The sequence below is a fragment of the Panthera tigris genome, chromosome B3, assembly GCF_018350195.1.
Source record: "Panthera tigris isolate Pti1 chromosome B3, P.tigris_Pti1_mat1.1, whole genome shotgun sequence".
NCBI lineage: Eukaryota > Metazoa > Chordata > Mammalia > Carnivora > Felidae > Panthera > Panthera tigris.
The window spans coordinates 144547725-144573387 of record NC_056665.1 but is presented as its reverse complement, the minus strand read 5'-3'; the positions used below and the strand labels follow the sequence as shown (position 1 = coordinate 144573387).

The 25663-nt window shown below is 44.6% G+C and overlaps 1 protein-coding gene across 8 annotated transcripts in view; it reads left to right on the top strand.

The window, feature by feature from the left end:
* Window positions 1-25663, top strand: part of PPP1R13B (protein phosphatase 1 regulatory subunit 13B) — a 93555-nt gene that overhangs the window by 55180 nt on the left and 12712 nt on the right. For all 8 annotated transcript variants that reach the window (XM_042990678.1, XM_042990672.1, XM_042990677.1 and 5 more), the window contains exons 5-8: window positions 18946-19047; window positions 20803-20977; window positions 21752-21948; window positions 24129-24269. In XM_042990678.1, the coding sequence (XP_042846612.1) occupies window positions 18946-19047; window positions 20803-20977; window positions 21752-21948; window positions 24129-24269 (615 nt within the window). The remainder of the gene's footprint in view (window positions 1-18945; window positions 19048-20802; window positions 20978-21751; window positions 21949-24128; window positions 24270-25663) is intronic.

Here is a 25663-nt window from a genome sequence, read left to right as displayed (position 1 = left end):
ACTCACCTGTGCCTGGTGTCTCCAAATCAAGTAACATTTCAAGTGTCTAGAGAATAAACTTGTAGATTCCACGTCTAGAGTCAAAGGTTGCCAGTTTCAAGACGTAACTCTTGTATGATGCACCTGGGACTGTCCAGTCTCCCCTCGTCTAGTTCAAGTGTGTCTCAGGTCTGCTAAGGTGCTTATTTTGTGGCTGCTGTCTGTTCACTTCTGACCATTTTTGTTGTCTCCTCTCCTGTTAGTTTATTTCTGTGGTTTTATATTATTTGATGCCAAAATCCCTTTACTGTCATGTATTGGTTTGGGGATTTAAGGACATTAGGATTAAATAATCCTCCATTGTAAGCAAGATGAGGTGTGGATTTCTTTCAGTTTTCCCTGTTGGGATTTGTTGAGTATACTGATTCTGAGTGTTACCATCTATCAACACATCTGGAAAATTCTCTACTATTATCTGTGCAGGTATTTCTTCTTCCATATTCTTATTTTTGTTTTCTGGAATGCTTATTAGACATGTTATATCTTTCATTTTATTCTCCTTTTCTCTTAATTTCTCTCTTTTAAAAAAGATTTTTTTTTAATGTTTTATTCTTGAGAGAGAGAGAGAGAGAGCGAGAGCACACGTGAGCAGGGGAGGGGCAGAGAGAGGGAGACACAGAATCGGAAGCAGGCTCTAGGCTCTGAGCTGTCAGCACAGAGCCCGAGGCGGGGCTTGAACTCACTAGGGGCTTGAGATCATGACCTGAGCAGAAGTCGGAGGCTTAACTGACTGGCCACCCAGGTGCCCCAGTTTCTCTCTTTTTTTAAGTTTATTTTTGAGAGAGAGAGAGAGACAGAGAAAGAGACAGAGTGGGGGGAGGGGCAGTGAGAGAGGGAGAGAGAGAGAGAATCCCATGCAGGCTCTGTGCTCTCAGGGCAGAGCCCAACGTGGGGCTCAATCCCATGACCCTGGGATCATGACCTGAACCAAAATCAAGAGTCGGACGCTGAACTGACTGAGCCAGCCACCCAGGCACCCTGCTTACTTTCTCTTTTATGTTTTTACTTTCTTTGTCTCTTTATGTTGTGTTCTGGGTAGTTTCTTAGGATATATATTGCAGTTAATGAATTGTGTCTTTACTTGTGTTTATTTGGCTGTTTAGTATATATAATGTACTTTAAATATTATTTATTACAAAAAAACAAGACACAGTCTGGGAGAAAATACTCGCAAATCTTATATCTGACAAAGGACTTGTATCCAGAATATGTAAAGAGCTCTTAAAACCCAATAAGAAAATAAACAACCCGGTTTAGAAAGAAACAGATAGGGGTACCTGCCTTGAGATTCTCTCTCTCTCCCCCTCTCTCTCTGCCCCTCCCCAACTTGTGTGTGCATGCACTCTCTCTCCCCCCTAAAAAACTTAAAAATTTAAATAAATAAGCAAACAAACAAATAAGAAGCAGGCAAAAGATTTGAATAGATGTTTCACCAAAGAATATATGTTAGGGTAAGCACATGGAAAAATGTTCAACATCATTAGTCTTTGGGAAAATACAATTTAAAACCACACTGTTAGAAATACCACCTATTAGAATGTCTAAAACTAAAAAGACTCATCCTAAGAAGTGTTGATGAGACTGTGGAGAGCCCAGAACTCTCAAACACTGCTGTTGGGAATGTAAGGTGGTACAATCTGGAAAACTGTGACAGTTTCTTTAAAACTTGGACATGAATCTTTTATGTGATCTAAGTATTTACCAAAGAGAAAAGAAAGCAAATGTTTATACAGACTTATACGTGAATGTTCATAGCATTTTGATTTGTGGTACCCAAAATCTGGAGGCAGAATTAATGTCTAGTAACAGGTGAATGGACAGAAAACATTGCACGTCTGTATGGTGAGATCTTACGAGCAGTAACGAGGAGCAAACCACTGATACCTGAGGCAGCATGGACGGATCTCACTGTGCTGAAAAGAAGCCAGACCACAAAGTACAAAACTGCTTCATTCTCTGTGCATAAAACTCTAGGAAATGTCACCAACTTCTAGTAGCAGAAGATAGATCGGTGGTGGCCTGTGAACCTGGGAGCCGGGAGCAAGGAGGCGGCGGGAGGGGGAGCCACAAAGACACAAGGCCCCAGGGTACAAGCCAGCTTCAGTGTTCCGTCATCGCCCAGAGCTTCCGCCACCTCTCTGTAACTTCCTCACTGGTGTGTCAGCCCAGCGATGCTGTCAAAAATAGGTGTTTATGTTTCATCTTACCTTGTAGGTGCGGTGATCAGGAGTACAGTTCTGTGTGTCTTGGGGCCGTGCTGTCGGACACAGAGCAGTTCCCGTGGTGTTTTGCTTCTGGCTCTCAGGCGGCATGTGGTGGTTTTTCTCTTCGTGTTATTTGTGTTCCTTGATAGCCCTGTTTTCCTGCTGATCTTTCCAGCCTTGATCGTTCCTAGCTGCTTGCCTTGGGTATAAATCTGTGTTGAACCAAACTGAATTTATTTGGGTGAGTTTTAATCGTAAGAGTAATTCACGTTTGTAGGATAAAATAGCATATTACGGTACTATTACAGCGGGTGGGGAGCCAGTATACATTTTAGATACTAGTTGACTCTTATTAATTGGTGAGGCTTAGTAATTGTTGGAATATGAAATACTTCAGCTCCAGAATAGAGTGAAGTGTCAGAGAGACTCAGTGTCACTGAATGTTTTTTGGGATACAAATAAGTCTACATGTTTATAATATTTATCTTGATATCATTATCACCTATTTCGTTTGCCCTCCAAACCTGAACATTTATAACCATGGAGACGGCAGAAAGATAAGTGATTTAATGTGCTAGAAGATTATGTGGGTATAAATGGATTTGACCAGGGGCGCCTGGGTGGCTCAGTCGGTTAAGCGGCTGACTTCGGCTCGGGTCATGATTTCGCGGTCCGTGAGTTCGAGCCCCGCGTCGGGCTCTGTGCTGACAGCTCGGAGCCTGGAGCCTGTTTCAGATTCTGTGTCTCCCTCTCTCCGACCCTCCCCTGTTCGTGCTCTGTCTCTCTCTGTCTCAAAGATAAATAAACGTTAAGAAAAAAATTTAAATGGATTTGATCATAATTATTTTGTCAGAGTTTTGTTTTAAGGCATGTTGGTCATTTTTGGAGTGACATTACCCGTGAGAATCCAGTTATACTTCAAAAAATCAGTTAGGGGCGCCTGGGTGGCGCAGTCGGTTAAGCGTCCGACTTCAGCCAGGTCACGATCTCGCGGTCCGTGAGTTCGAGCCCCGCGTCGGGCTCTGGGCTGATGGCTCGGAGCCTGGAGCCTGTTTCCGATTCTGTGTCTCCCTCTCTCTCTGCCCCTCCCCCGTTCATGCTCTGTCTCTCTCTGTCCCAAAAATAAATAAAAAACGTTGAAAAAAAAAATCAGTGAATAGTTTCAAACAAATATCTCATTATGATTACATTCCCACATAGGATGCTGGCTGTTTGGTCTAATTTTTTATTTTTTACATTTTTTTATTGTGAAATATACAGAAGAATGTGTAAAATACGCACAGGTGAAGAAATTACTAACAAAACAAAACAAAACCCTGTCCAGATAACGACTACCTAGGCTTAAATTTCTCTCGATTCTTTCTAAAACAATTCTGTCCAATTTATTTTGGTTTTAGACAGGCCAGAGATCTAAAAGCAAGGTGTTTGGTGATGGCTACTTGAAGTCTGTTTCAAATTCCACAGCGGTGTTTTTGGAGATAGGTGTGTAAACAAATCACAGTACAGTGTGGGAAGTGCAGTAAAAGTAGAACAAGGCACCAGAATAATAGGCTATGGTTTGGTTAACTTACTGAGGTGGGTATCAGGGAAGATCTCCCCGCAGAGGTCAGACGAGTCTGCAAAGGTACAGGGAAGAGCACAAGGCACTCTGAGAAGCAGAGATCGAGAAACACGGTGGGGACAACAGAGCATAAATTGTGGGGACGAGGAGGGGGTGATGCTGAAGAGGGAAGAGAGCTGAAGTGTTCTGGTCAGGGAGGGGCGGGATCTTCACTGTGCCACAAGCTGGGACTTAATCCTGTAGGGTATTAAGATCTGTATGCTGAAAACCGTAGAAAGCTTATGAAGGAAATTGAAGAAGATACAAAGAGATGGAAAAACATTCTGTGCTCATGGATTGGAAGAATAAATATTGTTAAAATGTCAGTACTACCCAAGCAATCTACACATTCAATGCGATCCCAATCAAAATTGCACCAGCATTCTTCTCGAAGCTAGAACAAGCAATCCTGAAATTTGTATGGAACCACCAAAGACCCCGAATAGCCAAAGTAATATTGAAGAAGAAAACCAAAGTGGGAGGCATCACAGTCCCAGACTCCAGCCTCTACTACAAAGCTGTAATCATCAAGACAGCATGGTATTGGCACAAAAACAGACACAGAGACCAATAGAATAGAATAGGGACTCCAGAATTGAACCCACAAAAGTATGGCCAACTAATCTTCGACAAAGCAGGAAAGAATATCCAATGGAAAAAAGGCAGTCTCTTTAACAAATGGTGCTGGGAGAACTGGACAGCAACATGCGGAAGAATGAAACTAGACCACTTTCTTACACCATTCACAAAAATACACTCATAATGGATGAAGGACCAGAATGTGAGACAGGAAACCATCAAAACCCTAGAGGAGAAAGCAAGAAAAAAACCTCTCTGACCTCAGCCGCAGCAGTTTCTTACTTGACACATCTCCAAAAGCAAGGGAATTAAAAGCAAAAATGAACTATTGGGACCTCATGGAGATAAAAAGCTTCTCCACTGCAAAGGAAACAGTCAACAAAACTAAAAGGCAACCGACGGAATGGGAAAAGATATTTACAAATGACATATCGGACAAAGGGCTAGTATCCAAAATCTATAAAGAACTCACCAAACTCCACACCCGAAAAGCAAATAATCCAGTGAATAAATGGGCAGAAGACATGAATAGACACTTCTCTAAAGAAGACATCCAGGTGGCCAACAGGCACATGAGAAGATGCTCAACGTCACTCCTCATCAGGGAAATACAAATCAAAACCACACCGAGATATCACCTCACACCAGTCAGAGTGGCTAAAATGAACAAATCAGGAGACTATAGATGCTGGACAGGATGTGGAGAAACGGGAACCCTCTTGCACTGTTGGTGGGAATGCAAACCGGTGCAGCCACTCTGGAAAACAGTGTGGAGGTTCCTCAAAAAATTAAAATAGAACTACCCTACGACCCAGCAATAGCACTACTAGGAATTTACCCAAGGGATACAGGAGTGCTGATGCATAGGGGCACTTGTACCCCAACATTTATAGCAGCACTTTCCACAATAGCCAAATTATGGAAAGAGCCTAAATGTCCATCAACTGATGAATGGATAAAGAAGATGTGGTTTATATATTCAATGAAATACTACTTGGCAATGAGAAAGAATGAAATATGGCCTTTTGTAGCAACGTGGATGGAACTGGAGAGTGTTATGCTAAGTGAAGTAAGTCATACAGAGAAAGACAGATACCATATGTTTTCACTCATGTGGATCCTGAGAAACTTAACAGAAGACCATGGGGGAAGGGAAGGAGAAAAAAAAAAGAGAGAGAGGGAGCCAAACCATAAGAGACTGTTAAACACTGAGAACAGGGGCACCTGGGTGGCTCAGTCGGTTAGGTATCCGACTTCAGCTGAGGTCAAGATCTCGTGGTCCGTGAGTTTGAGTCCCATGTCGGGCTCTGTGCTGTCAGTTCAGAGCCTGGAGCCTTCTTCGGATTCCATGTCTCCCTCTCTCTCTGCCCCTCCCCCACTCATGCTCTGTCTCTCTCTGTCTCTCAAAAAATGCATAAACGTTAAAAAAAATAAAAAAAAAACTGAGAATAAACTGAGGGTTGATGGAGGGTGGGAGGGAGGGGAAATTGGGTGATGGGCATGGAGGAGGGCACCTGTTGGGATAAGCACTGGGTGTTGTATGCAAACCAATCTGACAGTAAATTTCATATTAAAAAAAAAAACGAGAGAAGGACAGGAGGGAGCCCTCTGGTGCTAGTGCTGTTGGAGTTCTGTGTCCAGCACAGAGGATGGGAATGGCTGGAGGCAGGCAGCCCTGTGAGGTCACTGCTTGCCACAACTGGAATCCCAGAGAGAGACTTCCATTCAAAGGAAGTATTTGGAAAGAAGAATTTCAAGGTTATGGAGATAGAAGCTCAAAAGGCACATCTGTAAACTACAATTTAGAAGAAAGGAGATTTCACTTCATTCCTTCCTGTAATTCACGTGCATCTGCTTATATGAAATTATCCCAAGAAAGTAAAAAGAGGGAGTTAGGCTTTTTTAGACTTCCTCTGGAACAGTACGAGCAATGATTAGGCATGCCTCCTCCAGGAAGCCCTCCACTATCACTGAGCGGTCTATTTTGTCATTTCTCATAATCTTCCAAAAATAGAGTAGCCTAGAGTTCTCGTTCTTCTATTTTATTTCTTTATTATTATTTGCTAGAATCAAGTTATCTTTAGATTTTATGTTTCTCAGTGGGGGAAATTAATCCTTTCCTCTTACATTGAACCATATGAAATTGCTGATGTCTGACCATCTACATTTTTCGATCTACAAAAACAGCATTTTCACATGATTCAAACTCATAATCAGATGGCATCTGGTAAAGCATTTACCCTTTGGTACAATAAATGAGTGGTATTTAGGGGCAATCATATGTGCCTGTGCTGCAGCCTGGTGAGAAAAAATGGGAGGCCAGTACATCCTGTGTGAGGGAAAGAGCATGCAGCCTGCCATCCGGAGACCCTGACGCTGCTCCTGGCCCACCCCTGTGCTTGGGAGAGCTGTTCGGCCTGCTGCCAGAGCTCAGCTTTCTCGTCTGTGAAACAGGCTTAAGAACTTTCCTAGGAGGGTTGTGTAAACGCCTACTAAGATAACCATAAATTCAGGTTTATATACATGTCTAATTTGCAAGTGCTTGTTGTATGTTGTTGAATCTCTAGAATTCAGAATGCATGAAATACTGAGTTCTCTCCCATCTCTGGAAGTGATGTCAGATCCTGAGTGTCAGAACAATTGCATGAGAGGTTCTGCAGAGGATCAGGAAAAGCTTCAGGAAGCAGATGGCATGGCCACTAGATCTTAAAGGATAGGTAGAGTTTAGGAAGTTGGGGGAAGGGCTCTGTAGCCAAAAGGAACAATCTGAGCAAAAATGTGAAGGTGAGGAAGTGTCGGCTCTGGAATGGAGAGGCAGACACAGATACGAGGGAGAGAGAGAGAGAGACCACACTGAGCAGCAGCTTCCATTTTGAGAAACGTCGGTTCAAGTCAGTGATGAGGCTGAGGTTTCTGGGGAAATGCTACAGCCATTAATGGAAGTAAGAAATCTAGGAGGAAGCCAGGGTGGAAGGACAGGGAGGAGCTTGGTTTCACACATGCCAAGGGTAAAGTGCTGGCGTGCCGTACAAATCAGAGTGTGACTCTGGGGGGAGGAACGATGGTACTGGGGGTCCTTTGAGGAGGCCACGGGTGGGCGGCTAGACCCACCGGAAGGTCCTTTGTGTTTTCCATGCAAACTAGCCCAGAAAGGGATGAGTAGGACAGACCCTTGAGCTTACAGCATGCCATCTCACCACAACTTGAAAGCTTAGGGAACTTTCTCTTCCCAAGTAAAATTATAGTGACATTCTTGTCTGTTATAACCAAAGCTGAAGTTATTTAGTTGAGTATTAAAATCAGAATACCAAAAAATACAATAAAATAAAATAAAATAAATAAAATAAAAGAGAGCTGACATCTGAAGTGACCCATTAGCCAGTAGGTATTTAATTGCTGACAGAATCCACGAACCTTTTCTGATAACTGACTACCAAGGAATATATGTTAAGCATTGAGGATAAAAGCAGCATTTATAGTTAAAACCTCTATTGCTTGCACTCTTAGCTAGCTCTCGTAAACATATGCCCATAACATAAACATTCTCTTTCTTTGTTGTATTGTAACGCTGCTGTTGGGAATAACAACTAAACTCCTGTACGTAATAAATAATAGGATGATAGAAGTATAGAGTCTTTATGAGGTTTTACAGTAAATGGATGTGACAGTTTTAAAATATGAAGATTCTTGGGGCGCCCGGGTGGCTCAGTCAGAGTCCGGCTTCGAAGCGTCCACCCTTGGCTCGGATCATGATCTCACGGTTCATGGGTTCGAGCCCCGTGTCGGGCTCTGTGCTGACAGCTCAGAGCCTGGAACCTGCTTCGGATTCTGTGTCTCTTTCTCTGCTCCTCCCCATTCATGCTCTGTCTCTTTTCTCTCAAAAATAAATAAAAGTTAAATAAAATAAAATAAAATAAAATAAAATATGAAGATTCTTTAAAACGCCTCTCTTCATAAAGTGGAGTTAAATTCCCCTCTTTTCTCCCAAACTTAGTGACTAGCTCCTAGCAGATAGAATTTGGAGAAAGTGGTGCAGTGTGACTTCTGAGGCTAGTTCACTAAAAAGATAGCTTCCCGCCGGCACTCTGTCTTGGATTATTTGCTCTGGGGGAAACCAGCCACCGTGTTGTGAGTAGGCACAAACAAGCAGCTCTGTGAGGAGTCCACTTGGCAGCCATGAGAGTGTGCCATCTTGGAATCAGTTCCTCCAAACCCAGTCAAGCCTTAGGACAGCTACAGCCCTAACATTTGGCTGGGCCTTCTGAGAAATCTGGAGCCAGAACTGCCCAGCCGAGCTGTTCCTTAATCCTTTATCCCCAGAAGCTATGAGCCATAATGAACGTCGGTTGTGTTTTAAGCCAATGAGTTTAGACGTGACCTGTTATCAGCAATAGAGAACTAATGTGTATCCTTGGAATGAATAATGTGAGCTGTGGATGCCCAAATCATTCTCACAAGTATAAAATATATGAATTGAACAAATGAAGACGTCCTTACGTAAATAATAAACAATATGTGGATGCAGTTGGAAAATAAAGTGTCACGTAATGAGAGTGTGTTGTACTCGCCAATGCCAAAAGTGGAAAAGCAGGCTTCACGGTATGTGTGGTTGGTGAGGAGGGAAGTGCAAAGGACTCATTCTTTGGAATGGTTTTGATATGTAAGTTATACTTCCGCATCATTTTTGTCACCAGTTTTTCAACTTTTGGGGAGATTGCACTCAAACTTAAAAATAAAGTTTAGGGGCGCCTGGGTGGCTCAGTCGGTTAAGTGTCTGACTTCGGCTCGGGTCATGATCTCATGTTCTGTGAGCTCAGGCCCCGCGTCGGGCTCTGTGCTGACAGCTCAGAGCCTGGAGCCTGCTTCGGATTCTGTGTCTCCCCCTCTCTCTCTGCCTCTCCTCTGCCAGTGTGCATATGCGCAGTCTCTCGCGTGCACGCGCTCTCTCTCATATAAATAAATAAATGAATAAGTAAGTAAATAAATAAATAAATAAATATTAAAAATAATAATAATAAAGTTATAGCCCACAACTGTATGGTCAACTAATCTTTGACAAAGCAGGAAAGAATATCCAATGCAAAAAAAGTCTCTTCAAGAAAAATGGTGCTGGGAAAATTGGATGGCAACATGCAGAAGAATGTAACTGGACCACTTTTCCACCACACACAAAAATAAATTCAGTATGGGTAAAAGACCTGAATGTGAGACGGAAAACCATCAAAGTCCTAGAGGAGAATGCAGGCAGCAATCTTTCTGACCTTGGTCAGAGCAGCTTCTTACTAGACCTGTCTCTGAAGGTAAGGGAAACAAAAGCAAAATCAAACATGAACTGTTGGGACCTCATCAAGATAAAAAGCTTCTGCAGAGTGAAGGAAACAGTCAGCAAAACTAAAAGACAACCTACAGAATGGGAGAAGATGTTTGCAAACGATACATCTGATAAAGGGTTAGTATCCAAAATCTATAAAGAACTTACAAACTGGGGCACCTGGGTGGCTCAGTCAGTTGAGCGTCCGACTTCTGCTCAGGTCATGATCTCACAGTTCGTGGGTTCGAGCCCTGTGTCAGGCTCTGTGCTGACAGCTCAGAGCCTGGAGCCTGCTTCGGATTCTGTGTCTTCCTCTCTCTCTGCTCCTCCCTCATTCATGGTCTGTCTGTTTCTGTCTCTCAAAAATAGATTTTTAAAAAAGTTAAAAAAAACCAAACTTACAAACTTAACACCTAAAAAGCAAATAATCCATTGAAGAAACGGGTCGAAGACATGAATAAACACTTTTCCAAAGAAGACATCCAGATGGCTAACAGACACATGAAAAAATGCTCAACATCACTCATCATCAGGGAATTACAGATCAAAACCTCATTGAGATACCACCTCACACCTGTCAGAATGGCTAAAATTAACAACTCAAACAACAGCTGTTGGCAAGGATTCAGAGAAAGGGGAGCCCTCCCACCCTATTCGTGGGAATGCAAACTGGTACATTCACTCTGGAGAACAGTACGGAGGCTCTTTAGAAAACTGAAAATAGAATTACCCTACGACCCAGCAATTGCACTTTTAAGTGTTTACCCAAAGGATACAGAAATACAGATTTGAAGGGGTACGTGCACTCCAGTGTTTATAGCAGTATTGTCAACAATAGCCAAACGATAGAGGGAGACCAAATGTCCATCGACTCACGAATAAAGAAGATGTACACACACACCCTGGGATATAAGTCAGCCATCAAAAAGAATGAAATCTTGCCATTTGCAACTACGTGGATGGAGCTAGAATGAATTGTGCTAAGCAAAGTAATTCATTCAGAGAAAGACATGTTATAGGATTTCACTAATACGTGGAATTTTAGAAACAAAACACATGAATGTATGGCAAGGAGGGTGAAGAGGAGAGAGGGAAGCATACCACAATAGACTTTTTTTTTTAGGTTTATTTATTTTGAGATGAGAGGGGCAAAGGGGGTGGGGGGAAAGAATCCCAAGGAGGGATGTGAGCTCACAAGAGGCTCCAACCCACGAACCTGTGAGTCATGACCTGAGGCAAAGTCGGCCAGCTGACTGAGTACCTAGGCGCCCCACCCCTATGGACACTTAACTATAGAGAACAAACTGAGGGTTGGGGGAGGGGGAGGGGGGATGGGCTGAATGGGAATTGAGGAAGGTACTTGCGATGAGCTCGGGGTGTTGTAAGGGATAAATGAGTGAATTCTACTCCTGAAACCAATATTGCACTGTATGTTAACTAAATAAAATTTAAACAGAAATAAAGTTATAGGACAGGAAAGCATCTTTAGGGTAACATAAGCTAAACAAGAGAGCACTTCAAAACAGGTAGAGCTAGGGGCACCTGGGTGGCTCAGTTGAACGTCCGACTTCAGCTCAGGTCATGGTCTCATGGACTGTGGGTTTGAGCCTCCCATCGGGCTCTGTGCTGACAGCTCAGAGCCTGGAGCCTGCTTCCGATCCTGTGTCTGTCTGTCTGTCTGTCTGTCTGTCTCTCTCTCTGCCCCTCCCCCACTCTCACTTTATCTCACTCTGTCAAAAATAAATGTAAAAAAAAAAAATGTTTAAAAAAACAGGTAGAGCTAACCCACCTGCACAGTGGACCAGAGGGTCGTAGAAGACACCCCCTCTTCATCACTTGGCATGTGCACCCAGAACACATCGTTGGGACTCATCCAAGCCTGGTGCACAGTTTAGAGTTGTGCCATATCCTGTCCTCTGATGAGCAGTGGCTGGGTTGAGTGAATTGGTGACTGTTTGAAAGTAATGTCAAAATATCACTCCTTACAGAGCATTTAGTGTGTTTTGAGTGAAAGTCATTATACCAAAAAGAAAAAAAAACCGCCTGAAAAATGGCATAATTTTTCAGGAACTGGGATAGAGTCATTAACTGAATGGACACTATGCAAGGTGGTGAATCCTTTTGTTTTCATAGATAAAACTGCAATCTTTGATAAGTTTTTTGCACGTTAGAAAAATACACTTGGCACATACTGACAGGCTGTTTGAATAAGATATAAAACGAAGTCTTCTTCCTAATGTCATTCGCAGCTTAGGTTGGGAGACGTGCGTGTATATATTGCATAATTGTCTACAGTGGTTTGTTTTGAGAAACTTTATTACATATTTTTAATGCCTCAATTATGGTAACACCACTCTCAAGTTTAAAACATTACCTGAAGAGGGGCGCCTGGGTGGCTCAGTCGGTTAAGCGGCCGACTTCGGCTCAGGTCATGACCTCGTGGTCCGTGAGTTCGAGCCCCGTGTCGGGCTCTGTGCTGACAGCTCAGAGCCTGGAGCCTGCTTCGGATTCTGTGTCTCCCTCTCTCTCTGACCCTCCCCCGTTCATGCTCTGTCTCTCTCTGTCTCAAAAATAAATGTTAAAAAAAAATTTTTTTTTAATAATAAAAAAAAATTACCTGAAGAGACAAAAAAAAAATACTTTTAATTAAAGCCATGGTACCAATTTGACGTGTGATCTAAAGGTTTCCATCATAATTATCAAGTAAGTCATAGTTTTTCTGAACATCTTAACATTTTAGTTCTAGTAGCCTGTTTTTCAGGCAGATGATGGCTTCATGAGTCATGACTCCTACACATAATTGGTACAAAGGAGACTTTGCCTGGGAAATAAGCCCCTTCTCCTTATCTAACTTCTGGCAAATTTTATTTATTGATAGCTTATTTGTTGAAAATCTGGTCATAGTATGTTTGGTTTTGATCACTTAATTGTGGACATGTTTATCCTTTTTAAAATTATTTTTTTGTAACTTTTAAAATTATATTTATGAAATCCTTTCTTTGCCAAGATGTTAAAATTTTATTTAAAAAGAAGATAATTAAAATGTAAACATTGACAGCAAGCGTTGGCAGGGATGCAGAGAAACTAGAACTTTCCTACGTGGCTCGTGGTGGTGTAAAATGTCACGCTTCACTTTGGAAAACAGTTTGGCAGTTTCTGTGAGTTCAGCATACACTTACCACACAACCTACCTGTTCTACTTCCTTGACTTTGGTTACCCAAGAGAAGCCAGAACACTTGTCTGCGTAAATACCGCTACGTGAGTACTTAAGACACCTTTAGTCATCATAGTCCAAAAGTGGAGACAGCTCCCATGTCCATTAACAGATGGATAAACGAAATGTGGTGTCTCCGTACAGCTGAATACTACCCAGCAGTAAAAAGGACAAGTTTACCGACACATGGAACGACACTGTGAATCTCGGAAGCATCGTGGGTGTGAAGGAAGACAACCCAAAGAGGCACACACTGTACAGTCCCATTTGCATGGAATTCTCAGGAAACAGAACGAGGCTATCAGGACAGAATGACAGGCCCCACATCTGGAGTTGTGGGGGAGGGGGGGTGGGGCCGGGGGCGGGGCAAAAGGAGTGGAATTGACCAGCAGGTGTCAGAATTCATTCAGCAGTGTACTTTAAATGGGTGCTTTTTACTGCCTGTAAGCTATACCTCAATAAAGTTGATTTTAAAAGTAAACATTGGTTTCACTGTGTATTTGCTAAACTAGCCAGTTGTCGTTCTGTTTTAATCACTACCAGTATGGGTATCTTGGCCATTTTGTGTATGAAATGGTCTAGATTATATGCTTGTCAATTTTTTAAAAGTTGCTAACATCTTAAATTTAAGACCATAAAAGTTTGTTTTATTTTTGCTTATTTTGGGCGTTGTGAAATAATTTTATTAGAACTTTCTGTAAAGTCAGGAACAATAACATACGGAGGGGTTAGCTTCTTGTTTGGTTTCATTGTTTTGGGAAAGGAGATTTTAAGAGAATCTTTTTGTTTTTAGACCCACAGCTCCCATAGTGACTAGACCCAGGGTGGCTGAGTGAGGTTGTGAAACATCCTGCTCTTCTGGTTCCTCGTGACCTTCCTAGGGCAGGGGACAGGCTGAACATGCACTTTTACGAGAGTCCTCACTGCTACACTGAGAAATGCTGTTTTTATTATTTCACAGTGAAGATCCTAAGTATAAAGAAAACTGAGCTCAGGTTCTGTTCCTCATAGTCGAATTTGATGAGTATCCTAATTGCTTCCCTTGTGAGATTCTTATCTCGTTGGTCAGAGTAGCGACACACAGAACACAGGAAGACATTTCACTTGTCTTTTATCTTACCTGCCACGTCTCGGATCCTGGCTGGCATAGCCAGGGTCAGCGAGGGATCCTGGTGTGGTGTGCGATGTGTATCGCACTCCAGACGATTCCAGTTCCCGTCACCCCTCACGACTGCCTTGCCACTTGTCCTCAGTCACTTACTCGCGCTGGGATCTCGAGCGCGTAGTTTGTTTTATTTTTTTAGTGTTTGTTTATTTTGAGAGAAAGCATGAGTTGGGGAAGGTTGGGGGGGACGGTGCGTGGGGACAGAGGATCCAAAGCAGGCTCTGCACTGACAGCACAGAGCCTGATGTGGGGCTCGAACTCCCAAACCATGAGATCATGACCTGAGCCAAAGTCAGATGCTCAACCGACTGAGCTCCCCAGATGCCCCTCAGAGCACATAGTTTAGTTTCTTCATTTACAGAGCTCCATTGCCACTGCCGCTTCCAGCCTCTCCAGGCAGACAGGCATTGGGGGAAGGGATCAGGAGGAAGGTGATAAGGGCCAGAGGGGGCTTGCGTTAACGAGGTGCTGAGAGACTCTGGGGGCACCCGGAGGGCTCAGTCAGTAGAGCACGCAACTCTTGATCTCGGGGTCATGAGCTCGAGCCCCACAGTGGGAGTAGAGATTACTTAAATCATTTTTATTTATTTATTTATTTATTTTTAACGTTTATTTATTTTTGAGACAGAGAGAGACAGAGCATGAATGGGGGAGGGTCAGAGAGAGGGAGACACAGAATCCGAAACAGGCTCCAGGCTCTGAGCTGTCAGCACAGAGCCCGACGCGGGGCTCGAACTCACGGACCGCGAGATCATGACCTGAGCCGAAGTCGGCCGCTTAACCGACGGAGCCACCCAGGCGCCCACTTAAATCATTTTTAAAAAGAACCTGGAGAGGCCGTTGAAATGGTGAGGAGGATGTAGGCTCTTTGTAGGACGACAGAATGAAAAGTGTGGGCTTTTGAGTTTGGGAAAATGCCGTCCACACTGGAGTATGAGGAAGCCCCGACTGGTTTGTAAATCCACTGCCCAGTGGCGGGCTAGGACCCTGCAGCTGCCGGGGCCAGGAGTCTCTGGAAGTGTCTCATTAGTTAGAGGGCCCAGTGTCAGTTCTCTGTCGGGTCAGTGTTTTGTATGTAAAAGTATTGTAACTTAGAGAATTGAGTCTTTTATCATTTTTGTAGGTAGATTTGTGGACGTTTGGAGAAAGAAGGGGATATGACCGGATACGTGATGGTGAAGGCTGGGGGCCAACGTGCCTGTTTTCCTCTGCTCTTGCGGGGAGTGGGGAGTTTAGGCGTGGAGTTGGGTGGGCCACGTTTGTTGTGAGAAACGGGAGAGCAGCCCGCGTTCATAGGGAACACAGACATGTCCCCAGAGTCCAGGTGCAGGTAGAACGTCTCGTGAGAGGGGCCCGAGCCGTGGGGCCCAGGCAGCAGCCCCTGCAGGGAAGGGTAGGAGAGAGGAAGGGTATGAGAGCAGCGGGAGGCCGGCGAGGTGTTTCCTGTCCTCTGGGCCCTGCGTGGAGGAGCCTGCTGGGCCGCTTCTGAGAGACAGCGCGAGCACCCACTTCTGCGCCAATAGTGCTGCTTGTGGAAGTGGCTCGTCCTCTCTGTGACCTGGAGCTGAGCTCACGAGGTGACTCGGCCAGGAGGGACCTCCGGGAGTCCAGGGAACGGGATTTGATTTCTTCTTACTCGATGCAATGACAAGAAACAAACGAGGGATTCGGTCATAGGTTTGTTTGAATGCACGTGGAGACCTGGCAACTGGGAGGAGGGCTGAGCTGACCTGGAGGGAGCACAGTGACAGGCCCCTCATAAAAGGACTGCATTGAAGGGTTTCGTTGTCCTGAAAACTGAAAAGGTGCTTCTTTTTGCTGAATTTTCACATTGAATAATTCAGGGAAGATATACTAACATACAAAATGTAGCATATTTGTTGACTCGGAAGTTTATGGTGGTTGGTGTTTTTAGAACTCAGTTAAAATACAGTTAAGGGGCACCTGGGTGGTTCAGTCGCCCTGTGCTGACAGCTCGGAGCCTGGAGCCTGCTTCGGATTCTGTGTCTCCCTCTCTCTCTCTGCCCCTGCCCCGTTCACACTTTGTCAGTGAAGTTACACGGGTGGTGCCGCACACGTGCCAGAAAACTGGAACAGTAGAGAATAGTGTGGCTCCTGTGGAAGGTGGACACACGAATTTGTGAAGTGTTCCATATTTTTTGTGTTAACTATGCTGCAACTAAAATGAAAATAAAAAACAAAAATTCACAAAAGAATGTTCACTTTGAAAAAATTTGTTGAGCTGTGCACACTGATGCACAGTTTTCTGTATATAAGGTCTTCTTGAAGGTGTACAGTGTTAAGTCACAACATATACTAGCGTATGCGTAAGATCTACCTGAATTACTTATGCCCCACGGCACTGCCCTGAATGACAGAGCAGTGCAGTGTGATGGTGACCGGTTGAAGGTCTCCTCTGTGCTCTTTTCACTGTTGCTGTAAGTCACTGGAGGGGAGACCAAATAAGGTTTGTTTGTTGAAGTTGTAAATTAAGAAATTAACATAAATTGAGAGATTTGGTGACTGGACATAGTTTTTCTCTCGTCAAAAATACCTTCAAGAAGTAAGAGTTCTAATGGTTTGAGAAATACCTTTTATTGCAGTGATTAGAGCATTGTAGTAGGTGGAAATTAGCAAGCCCTTATTAGAGTTAAAACAGAAACTTCAGGCATTTTGAGGGTATGGCCGGGCATTTTTGCTTCTCGTGCAATAAACAAATTTGTTTTCAGATGGAAGTTTCTGTAATGTGGCAGTTCACAGTGTCTAGTTCTGAAAAGGGGTTTGCTCCATATTGTTTCCTTAGGATCTTAGAGAAACAGAGTGGGGGTTCCAGATGGCAGCGTTGGACATTTTTCAAGAATGTGCTTGAGCACCTTGGGAGATGGGGAAGCCCAGAGTCAGCGCCACAGGGGTTACAAGAGGGTGGAAGGGGAAAGGGTTGCTAAGAGTACAGATGAACAAAGTAGAGAGTGGTGGCCTGGGGAGGGGCTGGACGCTGCCACAGGAGGGATCGGAGGGAGAGCGGCCTGGCTGGAATTGTAACTCTGCCCCTTCACCGCCTCCGTGCCCTAACACGTGTCCCTGCACCTCTCCCCCGTGACTCCTCCCCCAGCGTGGGGGCACATACAGTCCACACACACTTGTTACGAAGATCATGTCACACTGCCTGTAACATGCCCAGCGTGGTAGCTACAGGCAGTTCGTGTTTAGTAAAGAGCGTGCTATACCGATGGTCAGAAACAAGGACCCCGTGCCCTGCTTTGCCACGTGAGCCGTCTGACCTGTGGAAGATTCTTCGAACTCCTCCACGCTCGTTTTCTCCCCTGTAGGACGGGGATGTAACGTTCTCACCTGGTACTGTTACGGTGAGGCTCAGGCACCCTCACCAGTGGAGGCACCTAGTCCAGAGCCTGGTGTTACTAATCAGCAGAGCACAGGGACGTGCCTTCCAGTTCCATCAGTGACCGCTCCCCTGGATCTTCCCGTTTCGTACTCGCTCCTCGTACAGAATTCTGTCAGCGGTGGGTCAGTCCTAGGTGTTTTTAAGGAGCTATTTGTATTTTTAGAACCGTCTGTATTTTTCAGCTTCTTGAGACCGGGTGGCAGTAAAATGACATTTGTCCCCAAGGGTCGCTACACATTCATTTTTTAGGCTGTGTATTCTCAAACATTTGACATCGCCATTCATTCAGATTCATCCTTAAATAGCCAGTCAAAAAAAGGTTTGGGACCCCCCCCTTTTTTCCCCCAGTATAGTTAACATACGGTGGTATATTCGTTTCAGGTGTACAATATGGTGATTCAGCAGTTCCGCACATGACTCATCAGGATAAGTGTACTTTTAATCCCCTTCCCCTGTCTCTCCCCTCCCCCACCGCCCTCCCCTCCCCACCCCCAGTTCCGGTAACCATCAGTTCTCCAGAGTCCGCGTTTTGGTTTGTCTCTTTTTTTCTTGGTTCTTTTGTTTTGTTTCTTGAATTCCACGTGAGTGAAATCATACGGTATTTCTCTTTCTCTGACTGCGTAACACTGTATTCTTTAGATCCATCCATGTTCTGAATGGCACTGTTTCATTTCTTATGGCTGGGTACTGTTCCGCTGTATGTGTACACACCACATCTTCTCCGTCCATTCGTCTGTCAGTGGACGCTTAGGCTGCTTACATAATTTGGCTATTATAAATAATGCTGCAGTGAACATAAGGGTACATACATCTTTTCAAATTAGTGTTTTCATTTTCTTTGGCTAAATACCCAGTAGTAGAATTACTGGGTCATATGGTAGTTCTATTTTTAATTTTCTGAGGAAACTTCATATGGTTTTCCACAGTGGCTGCACCAGTTTGCATTCCCACAAGTGTGTCTCTTGGGGTGTGTGTGTGTGTGTGTGTGTGTGTCCGTCCCTTTTTTTTTAAATTTTTTTTAATATTTATTCATTTTTGAGAGACAGAGACAGAGCATGAGTGGGGGGAGGGGCAGAGAGAGAGGGAGACACAGAATCTGAAGCAGGCCCCAGGCCCTGAGCTGTCAGCATGGAGCCTGACGTAGGGCTCGAACCCGTGAACGCAAGGTCATGACCTGAGCCGAAGTCGGGTGCTTGCCCGACTGAGCCACCCAGGCATCCATGTCCCTTTTGAATATATTTAAAAAGCTGTTATTTAATAAAAGCTGTCAATGAGGGAGAAAAGTTCTTATGTACCAAGTAATTTGTATTATCCTAACTTCTACAAGGGAGGCTCTTTAAGATCCTGATGTATATTTGTTCTGACACGAGAAAAACGATTATGCAGATAGACCTTACATTGCAGCCTGACCGTGTTTTGCTCCCCATAGGTTGGAAATCCACGTGTAGAACTTACCCTCTCAGAGCTCCAAGATATGGCAGCCAGGCAACAGCAGCAAATTGAAAATCAGCAGCAAATGTTGGTTGCCAAGGTGAGTTTATAAAAGCAGAGGTGGGAAAATGTTCGTAAAGAGTGTTATTCAGCAGTTTCTTTAGACTGGAGCGAACACACCCATGGGCAGCACTTGTAGGTAGGACCAGGTCATGGAAGTATCGAACACAGTGTCCTCCTGTCTTTGTTCCCTCTTTCGTAATGATACGTGAATACTGTAGCTTCTTCGAGTTGGGAAGGTATCTGAGCAAGACCCTTGACACCCACACTCAGATACCCCAGAATAGGAGGTGGTTGACCTTAGTCAACTGTAGCTGAAATCTGGAGGAAGACACTGGTCATGGGCCCACAAAACAATGACAGTTGGTTATCTAGGCTTCCTTTATGCCACTCTACGTGGACTTTGGTTTGTGACGACGCAGGGCGGAGTTAACGCTCTCTACCTACACCGAGTTGTGCATTTGTCACTGAGATGCTGTAACAAAATTTGAACTGTTTCTTATCACAGACTGAAAAATCAGCCCTATTACCCAGGCCTGCTGGAGAATATTCTTGTTGTAATGATCTCTGAAACTGCTATATACGGAGAATATGGAAACATTTCTGCCTGGGTTCTTATTGCTTTCTCCGTGGAGGGATTTGCTTCATAGCCAAATGTCCAATCCCACTTTTTTCATTTATCGAGTGACCATATAATTCATTGTACTATATCCACTTTTATGTGGATATATCATAGCATAAATTGGGCTTGTTTTTAAAAGTTGTCTTGCAGGAAGAAAAGTTGTCTTGCAAGGTTTAGTGGATATACAAGAATAAAAAAAAAACAGTTTAGAGTTAAGTAAATTGGGAAGTATTTCATCCCATTAATAAGGTTTCTCAGATGAAGTGCACATAGTGTTATGCAGTTATGACATTCTCTAGTTCTGCTTTTTGTTTCCTTTCCAAGTACCGATCCAAGAGTATTACCAATAAGGAAATTCTTAGATATTTTCAGCAGCATAAATTACAAGTTAATGCTAACACAAGTATATGCTGTACGCATCCAAGCGCATATTTCCTTACTTTGGAGTGTCACGTGTGATTCCTACATAATCACACTTAATCCTCTCCTTACTTAGGTATATTTTACACGTACATGTGGGACTGTATTTCACGTCAACTGTTACCCCGTCGCACTAATAGGGAAAAGACTGTTGAAGAGTATTGTGTATATTTTTACTCTAGGATTGTCCTGTTTTCATTTGGAATGTTTCGTTAGTTTCAAAGAAACTTAACCCTAAAGAAAACAAACACTTCCTTGACTGTTCATTGTGACCTAGCAAATTAGAGGTTTATTTCCTTACTGATCAACTTGTCTTCTTTCAGTATAAAGCCCTTTGCTTCAGTGCCGGTTTCCTTTAAGAGATAAATAAGGGACCTTGGGAAGCTGCTTTGTGGCAGCAGGAAACGTGCAACCGACAGCAGGAAACTTAGGCTGGACGGGGCTTCGCACAGGATGAAGAGGAGACTGTGTGAGCGGGTGTGGCGCGCAGGCCGTCCTCCCGCTGAGAGACTCTGAGGAGGTGTTTATGTGAACTGAGTGTGTAGATCGGTGTGCGGAGTACAGCGCCCTCATCAGAGTCTTCAGCTGTATGTGCCCAGTCATTCCGTTTTGTGTGGGCTGACGTCTGCAAGGGTCCGTGAGCAGTTTACCGATAGCTGATGCTGTGCTATCGCACACTGAGACCTTTTTTTAATGTATAAAAGTGATCATCTACTTCGATTTTCGCAGTCACCTGTTTCGTTCTTTTGTCAGGAACAACGTTTACATTTCCTAAAGCAGCAGGAGCGCCGTCAGCAGCAGTCTATCTCTGAAAACGAAAAGCTTCAGAAACTGAAAGAGCGAGTCGAAGCCCAGGAAAACAAGCTGAAGAAAATCCGCGCCATGAGAGGACAAGTAGACTACAGCAAAATCATGAACGGCAACTTGTGTACGTTTGTGCCTCGCCCGGCGCCCATGCTCAGGCGTAGATAAGATGAGAGTCCAGCTTCTGGACGCTTTGCACGCGTGGACCAGTGTCACATCTTGCTATAGAAAGCGCAGTGACGAGTTGCTCCGATAGCTGCATCTCCAAGGATGCGGATAGGTTAAGGGATCCTAGAAAGTCTCTCAGTGCGGTGGGCAGGCCCGTTGTTAACATCTGTAACATGTTAGCTGCCCTCTGCATTGGGGCCACGGCGCCGTGAGACGCCACTCATCAGGAGGGTCTCTTTAAATTGAACGGCTTAAACTTCATCTGTGTAGTAAGAGAAACCATACAGATGCTCATTTCTTACTTTCGTGTGTGTGGTTCTTTGTTCCATTATCAATTTGGTCAGTGCCTGCTTTGTGTGACGGTGACCAGCAAGACAGACTTGGATTCATGCCCCTTACAGAGACTTTGGTCTGTTGGTGCATTGAGATTCCTAAGTGGCTTGGCCAAGCTACTCTTTGGACTGGCTGCCCCAATTAAAGCATATTCAGTAATTAGCGCACACATAGTTTGCTGCACGGGCAGTCACATCATGTATTCCAGAGGCTCGTCAGGAAGTGCATTGGATTACGTATATCACAGTTTTCTCCCCAGAGTCTAGCACTAGGTGATGCCACAGCTGAGTTGAATGCACAGAAGTGAAGAAATCACAAAACCAAAATAACAAAATGCCACTCATGCACACAAATATCAATAAATGATGTCTTTTTCTTTACTGGGGGGACATTTTAGCTGCCGAAATAGAAAGGTTCAGCGCCATGTTCCAGGAAAAGAAGCAGGAAGTACAAAGTGCAATATTAAGAGTTGATCAGCTCAGTCAGCAGCTGGAAGATTTAAAGAAAGGAAAGCTGAGCGGGCTCCAGTCTTCCAACGGCAAGCTGGCGGGACCGGCGGCGGCGGAGTTGAAAAGACTGTACCAAGAGCTACAGGTGATTTCGCTGGGCGTGGGGAGCAGTGACATTAAGGCCTCTTTCAGGCTTTCTTCTTAAGAGTTTAATAGTAGGCACAAAATGTACTCAGTAAAAAGGATTTTTTTTTTTTTTTTTTTTTTTTTTTTTTTTTTGCCGTTTGTTAACTTTGAGAGGGAGAGTGAGAGCCAGCGCAAGCCTGGGAGGGGCAGAGACGGGGAGAGAGAGAATCCCAAGCAGGCTCCAGGCTGTCGGCACAGAGCCTGATGTGGGGCTCGATGCCACAAACTGTGAGATCGTGATCTGAGCCAAAATCGAGTCAGACGGTTAACCTACTGAGCCACCCAGGCGCCCCCGGGACAAAGAATTTTTAAAACAGCTTTGCGATTTAGTTCACACAGCATATGGTTCACCCACGGCGAGTGTACAATTAGTTGGTTTTGAGTATCTTCAGAGAGTTCTGCATCCACCACCACGGTCCATTTTAGAACGTCTCCATCACCCCCGAAAGAAGCCCCGTCCCTCTTCACCATAACCCCACACCCCCTGTCCCCTAACCTGGCAACCGTGACTCTGCTGTCTCTGGATTTGCCTATTCTGGAAATTTCATATGAGCAAGTCACGCAGTGTGTGTTTTTTGGTGACTCTTTCACTAAGCACGTTTCGGTGCAGAGATTCAGTACGGAATTTGATTGGCAATATGATGAACTGGGGGAAAAGTTAAGCTTTCGGTGACGTTTGATGTCTCTGTGTACACTGTGTTTTGATGAGAGAGATGCCTGTTGTTAAATCGTCGCCTCACTCAGCTTCAGCTGCTGTCACAGACCTCCACAGACTGGGGGACTTTAGCCACAGACGTCGATTTTCTCACAGCCGCATGGGCGGGGTGTCCAAGGGCAGGGTACCGGCACATTGGGTTCCTGGTGAGGGTTGGCTGCCTGCTGTGTCCTCACAGCTCCGGCCTCTCTCCTTCCTCTGACAAGGCACCGACCCGTCACGGGGGCCCCACCACCAGCTACCATCACACTGAAGGCAACATAGGGATTTGGGGATGACGCATTCAGTCCAGAACAGTCCTCAAGATTTCCATTTCTCAGAAGTTATCATTCAGCAGATGATTTTTCAAGCCAGAAACAAGTTTTACAGTTCTGTTGGCACTTGCCAGAAAAGTTATTATATCATTTTTATGAAATGAAAATATGTAACTACAGAGAGTAAAATTACTTTTGTTGCTGTTAAGTTCTCTAATGTAAATGCATAGAAATAAAGAATGTATGGCTTCTTTTACATTTTAGGCAATTATTAAAAGTTCAGGGGTTTATTTTAAGTTTATTTCTTTTGAGAGAGACCGAGACCGTGTGAGCAGGGGAGGGGCAGAGAGAGAAGGAGACAGAGAATCTCAAGTAGGCTCCGTGCTGCCCGCGCAGAGCCCAACGTGGGGCTCAAACTCACAAAACCGTGAGATCATGACCTGAGCCAAAACCCAAGAGTCGGATGCTTAACCTACTGAGCCACCCAGGTGCTCCAGAAGTGCAGGGTTTTTAAGGATTTTTTTTTTTTTTTTTTGAGGCGTGATGGATGTAGTATATTGACTTACGCTGATTCATTTGCCAAGTTTTCTGACTGCAACCTGGGTTACAAAGTCCACGTTGCCTCCTGTCTGGCACACACATGTGCATCTGAAAGAGCTTAACAAGGCTTAACCTTGTGTGTGTGGTACACACACTGACGCCTTCTGTTCTGTATTTCATTGTTTTAAGTGCTGGCTACAAGCCGCTAAAATGCCACCGCACATTCCAGTTGGAGAGCAAGGCCATCCTTTGTGAATTTCTTGCCGCCTCCGCAGTAGGAGGCCTCATTCAGTGGACTGTGTGGGGTGGAGCAGTCACCTGTCCTTGGGTCCCTAGAGGACATGCTCGGTAAAGTGCCATTGCCAAGGGCCACGGTCATGATCTTCCGTAGCCGTCACTAGTACCAGTCACTCCGTGTGCTCTAAAGAAGACGTTTGCTTGCAGGTACAGAAGAACTCCGTTCTGGAGCCATCCATGTACACCTGTGGAACATTGAGCACATGGGTGACAGTGCATTTTATAAAAACACATAAGTACTTAGCGTTACTACTTCTTCTTCTGTTTTTACTTTACCTGGCAGTGAGAATTTGTTTAATGCCAATCATAAAAGTCGGATTTTTTATTTTGCAGATTCGTAATCAGCTTAACCAGGAACAGACTTCAAAGCTCCAGCAGCAGAAGGAACTCTTGAATAAACGCAACATGGAGGTGGCCGTGATGGACAAGCGGATCAATGAACTGCGTGAACGTCTTTATGGGAAGAAAATTCAGGCATGTGAGAAAGAAAATATTTGTGTAAGATAAGCTACTAAAAATGATTCAATGCACAATTGCACATCTTCACTATAATGGCATTTTGCTCCCCCATCTGCCACAGCTGATAAAACATAAATTGGCCATAAACCATTAAAAAAAAAAAAAGACAGTAGAAAACTCTTTCCAAAGCCACATTTATTTCCTGGTATGTGAAATCAAAACCTCCCTGGCCACAGCCACAGCCACTGTCTCCCCACCCCCATCCTCCCTGTGCTATTGTGTCTCCACCCTCGGGGAAGCTGTGGTTCTGGCCTGGCAGCACCCGGGCATGGTCGGTCCCACTCTGCCACTTGAAGCTGTGCCACGTGGACACATTCCTTGACCTGTGCAGACTCGAGTCCTCGCTGCAAACTGGTATGTCCTGCCTGCCCCAGCAGTCGTCGTGAGCATTCTTAGAATAACCCATGTGGGAGGGCTCTGTAAACTCTGCAGCAAAGTGCTCTATAAAGGGTTAGTGCTTTTTAAAAATCTTTATTTGGTATTTTGACTTTCAAAGGTAATAAATGCTCATTGGAAAATGAAAACAGTGCAGAAATACTTAAAAGAAAATTTGAAAGTTCCTGCCACCCTATTCCCATTCTCCAAACAGGATAGTTTTAATGATTCCAGTCTTTTGCTTAATACAGACAAAAAGGTACTTAATTTTTAATTGAAAATGGAATTGTAGGAATTCTATCATTTGCACTCTTCTCCTCGTCTTTTTTAACTGCAACATGGGTATCTTTCTAGGTCATTACCTCACTCCTTTTGCAGCTTCTCTACAACACCCCACATCCCGGGGCCTGTGGCCCCTTTCCCTGACCTCCTCGCCGGTGTCCCCGAGTCCTGCCGTTAACTTTCGGCACATCAGTGAGCAGGAGCACTCCCAAGAGCTTGGGGGACGAGGCACTGCTATGCGTGGCTCCTGGCCTGCCTTCCATGGTGGCGCCAGGGTTTGAAGGAAGCAGTGCCTGAGTGCAGGGCTGGAGCGGGACGGGGAGGTGGGCGGGCGCGGGCACCAGCTAGCTGGGAACAGCTCCCCGAGTGTCCTCGTCCACACTCCGTAATTGGTACTTCGACAGTTTGACAAGTAACCTCTTGTCAGCTGCTGCGGCTCTGGAGGCAGCTCCCAGGAGACCAGTGAGAGCCCTTCTGGGGCTCTGCCTGGGTGGGCTGGGGTGAGGGGTGGGGACTGCCACTTCTTTGTCCTAATGAGTGGTGTCAGGTGAAATCTCTTATTTACAAACCAATGTACCCCCCCACCTTTTTTTTTTAAACCAGAGAGTTCGTGGTTGATCTGTAGGACTCTGTGTTTTCAAATGACGGTTCTCCCATACTTACCTGGCAGGGGAGATACCATGGTCAAATGA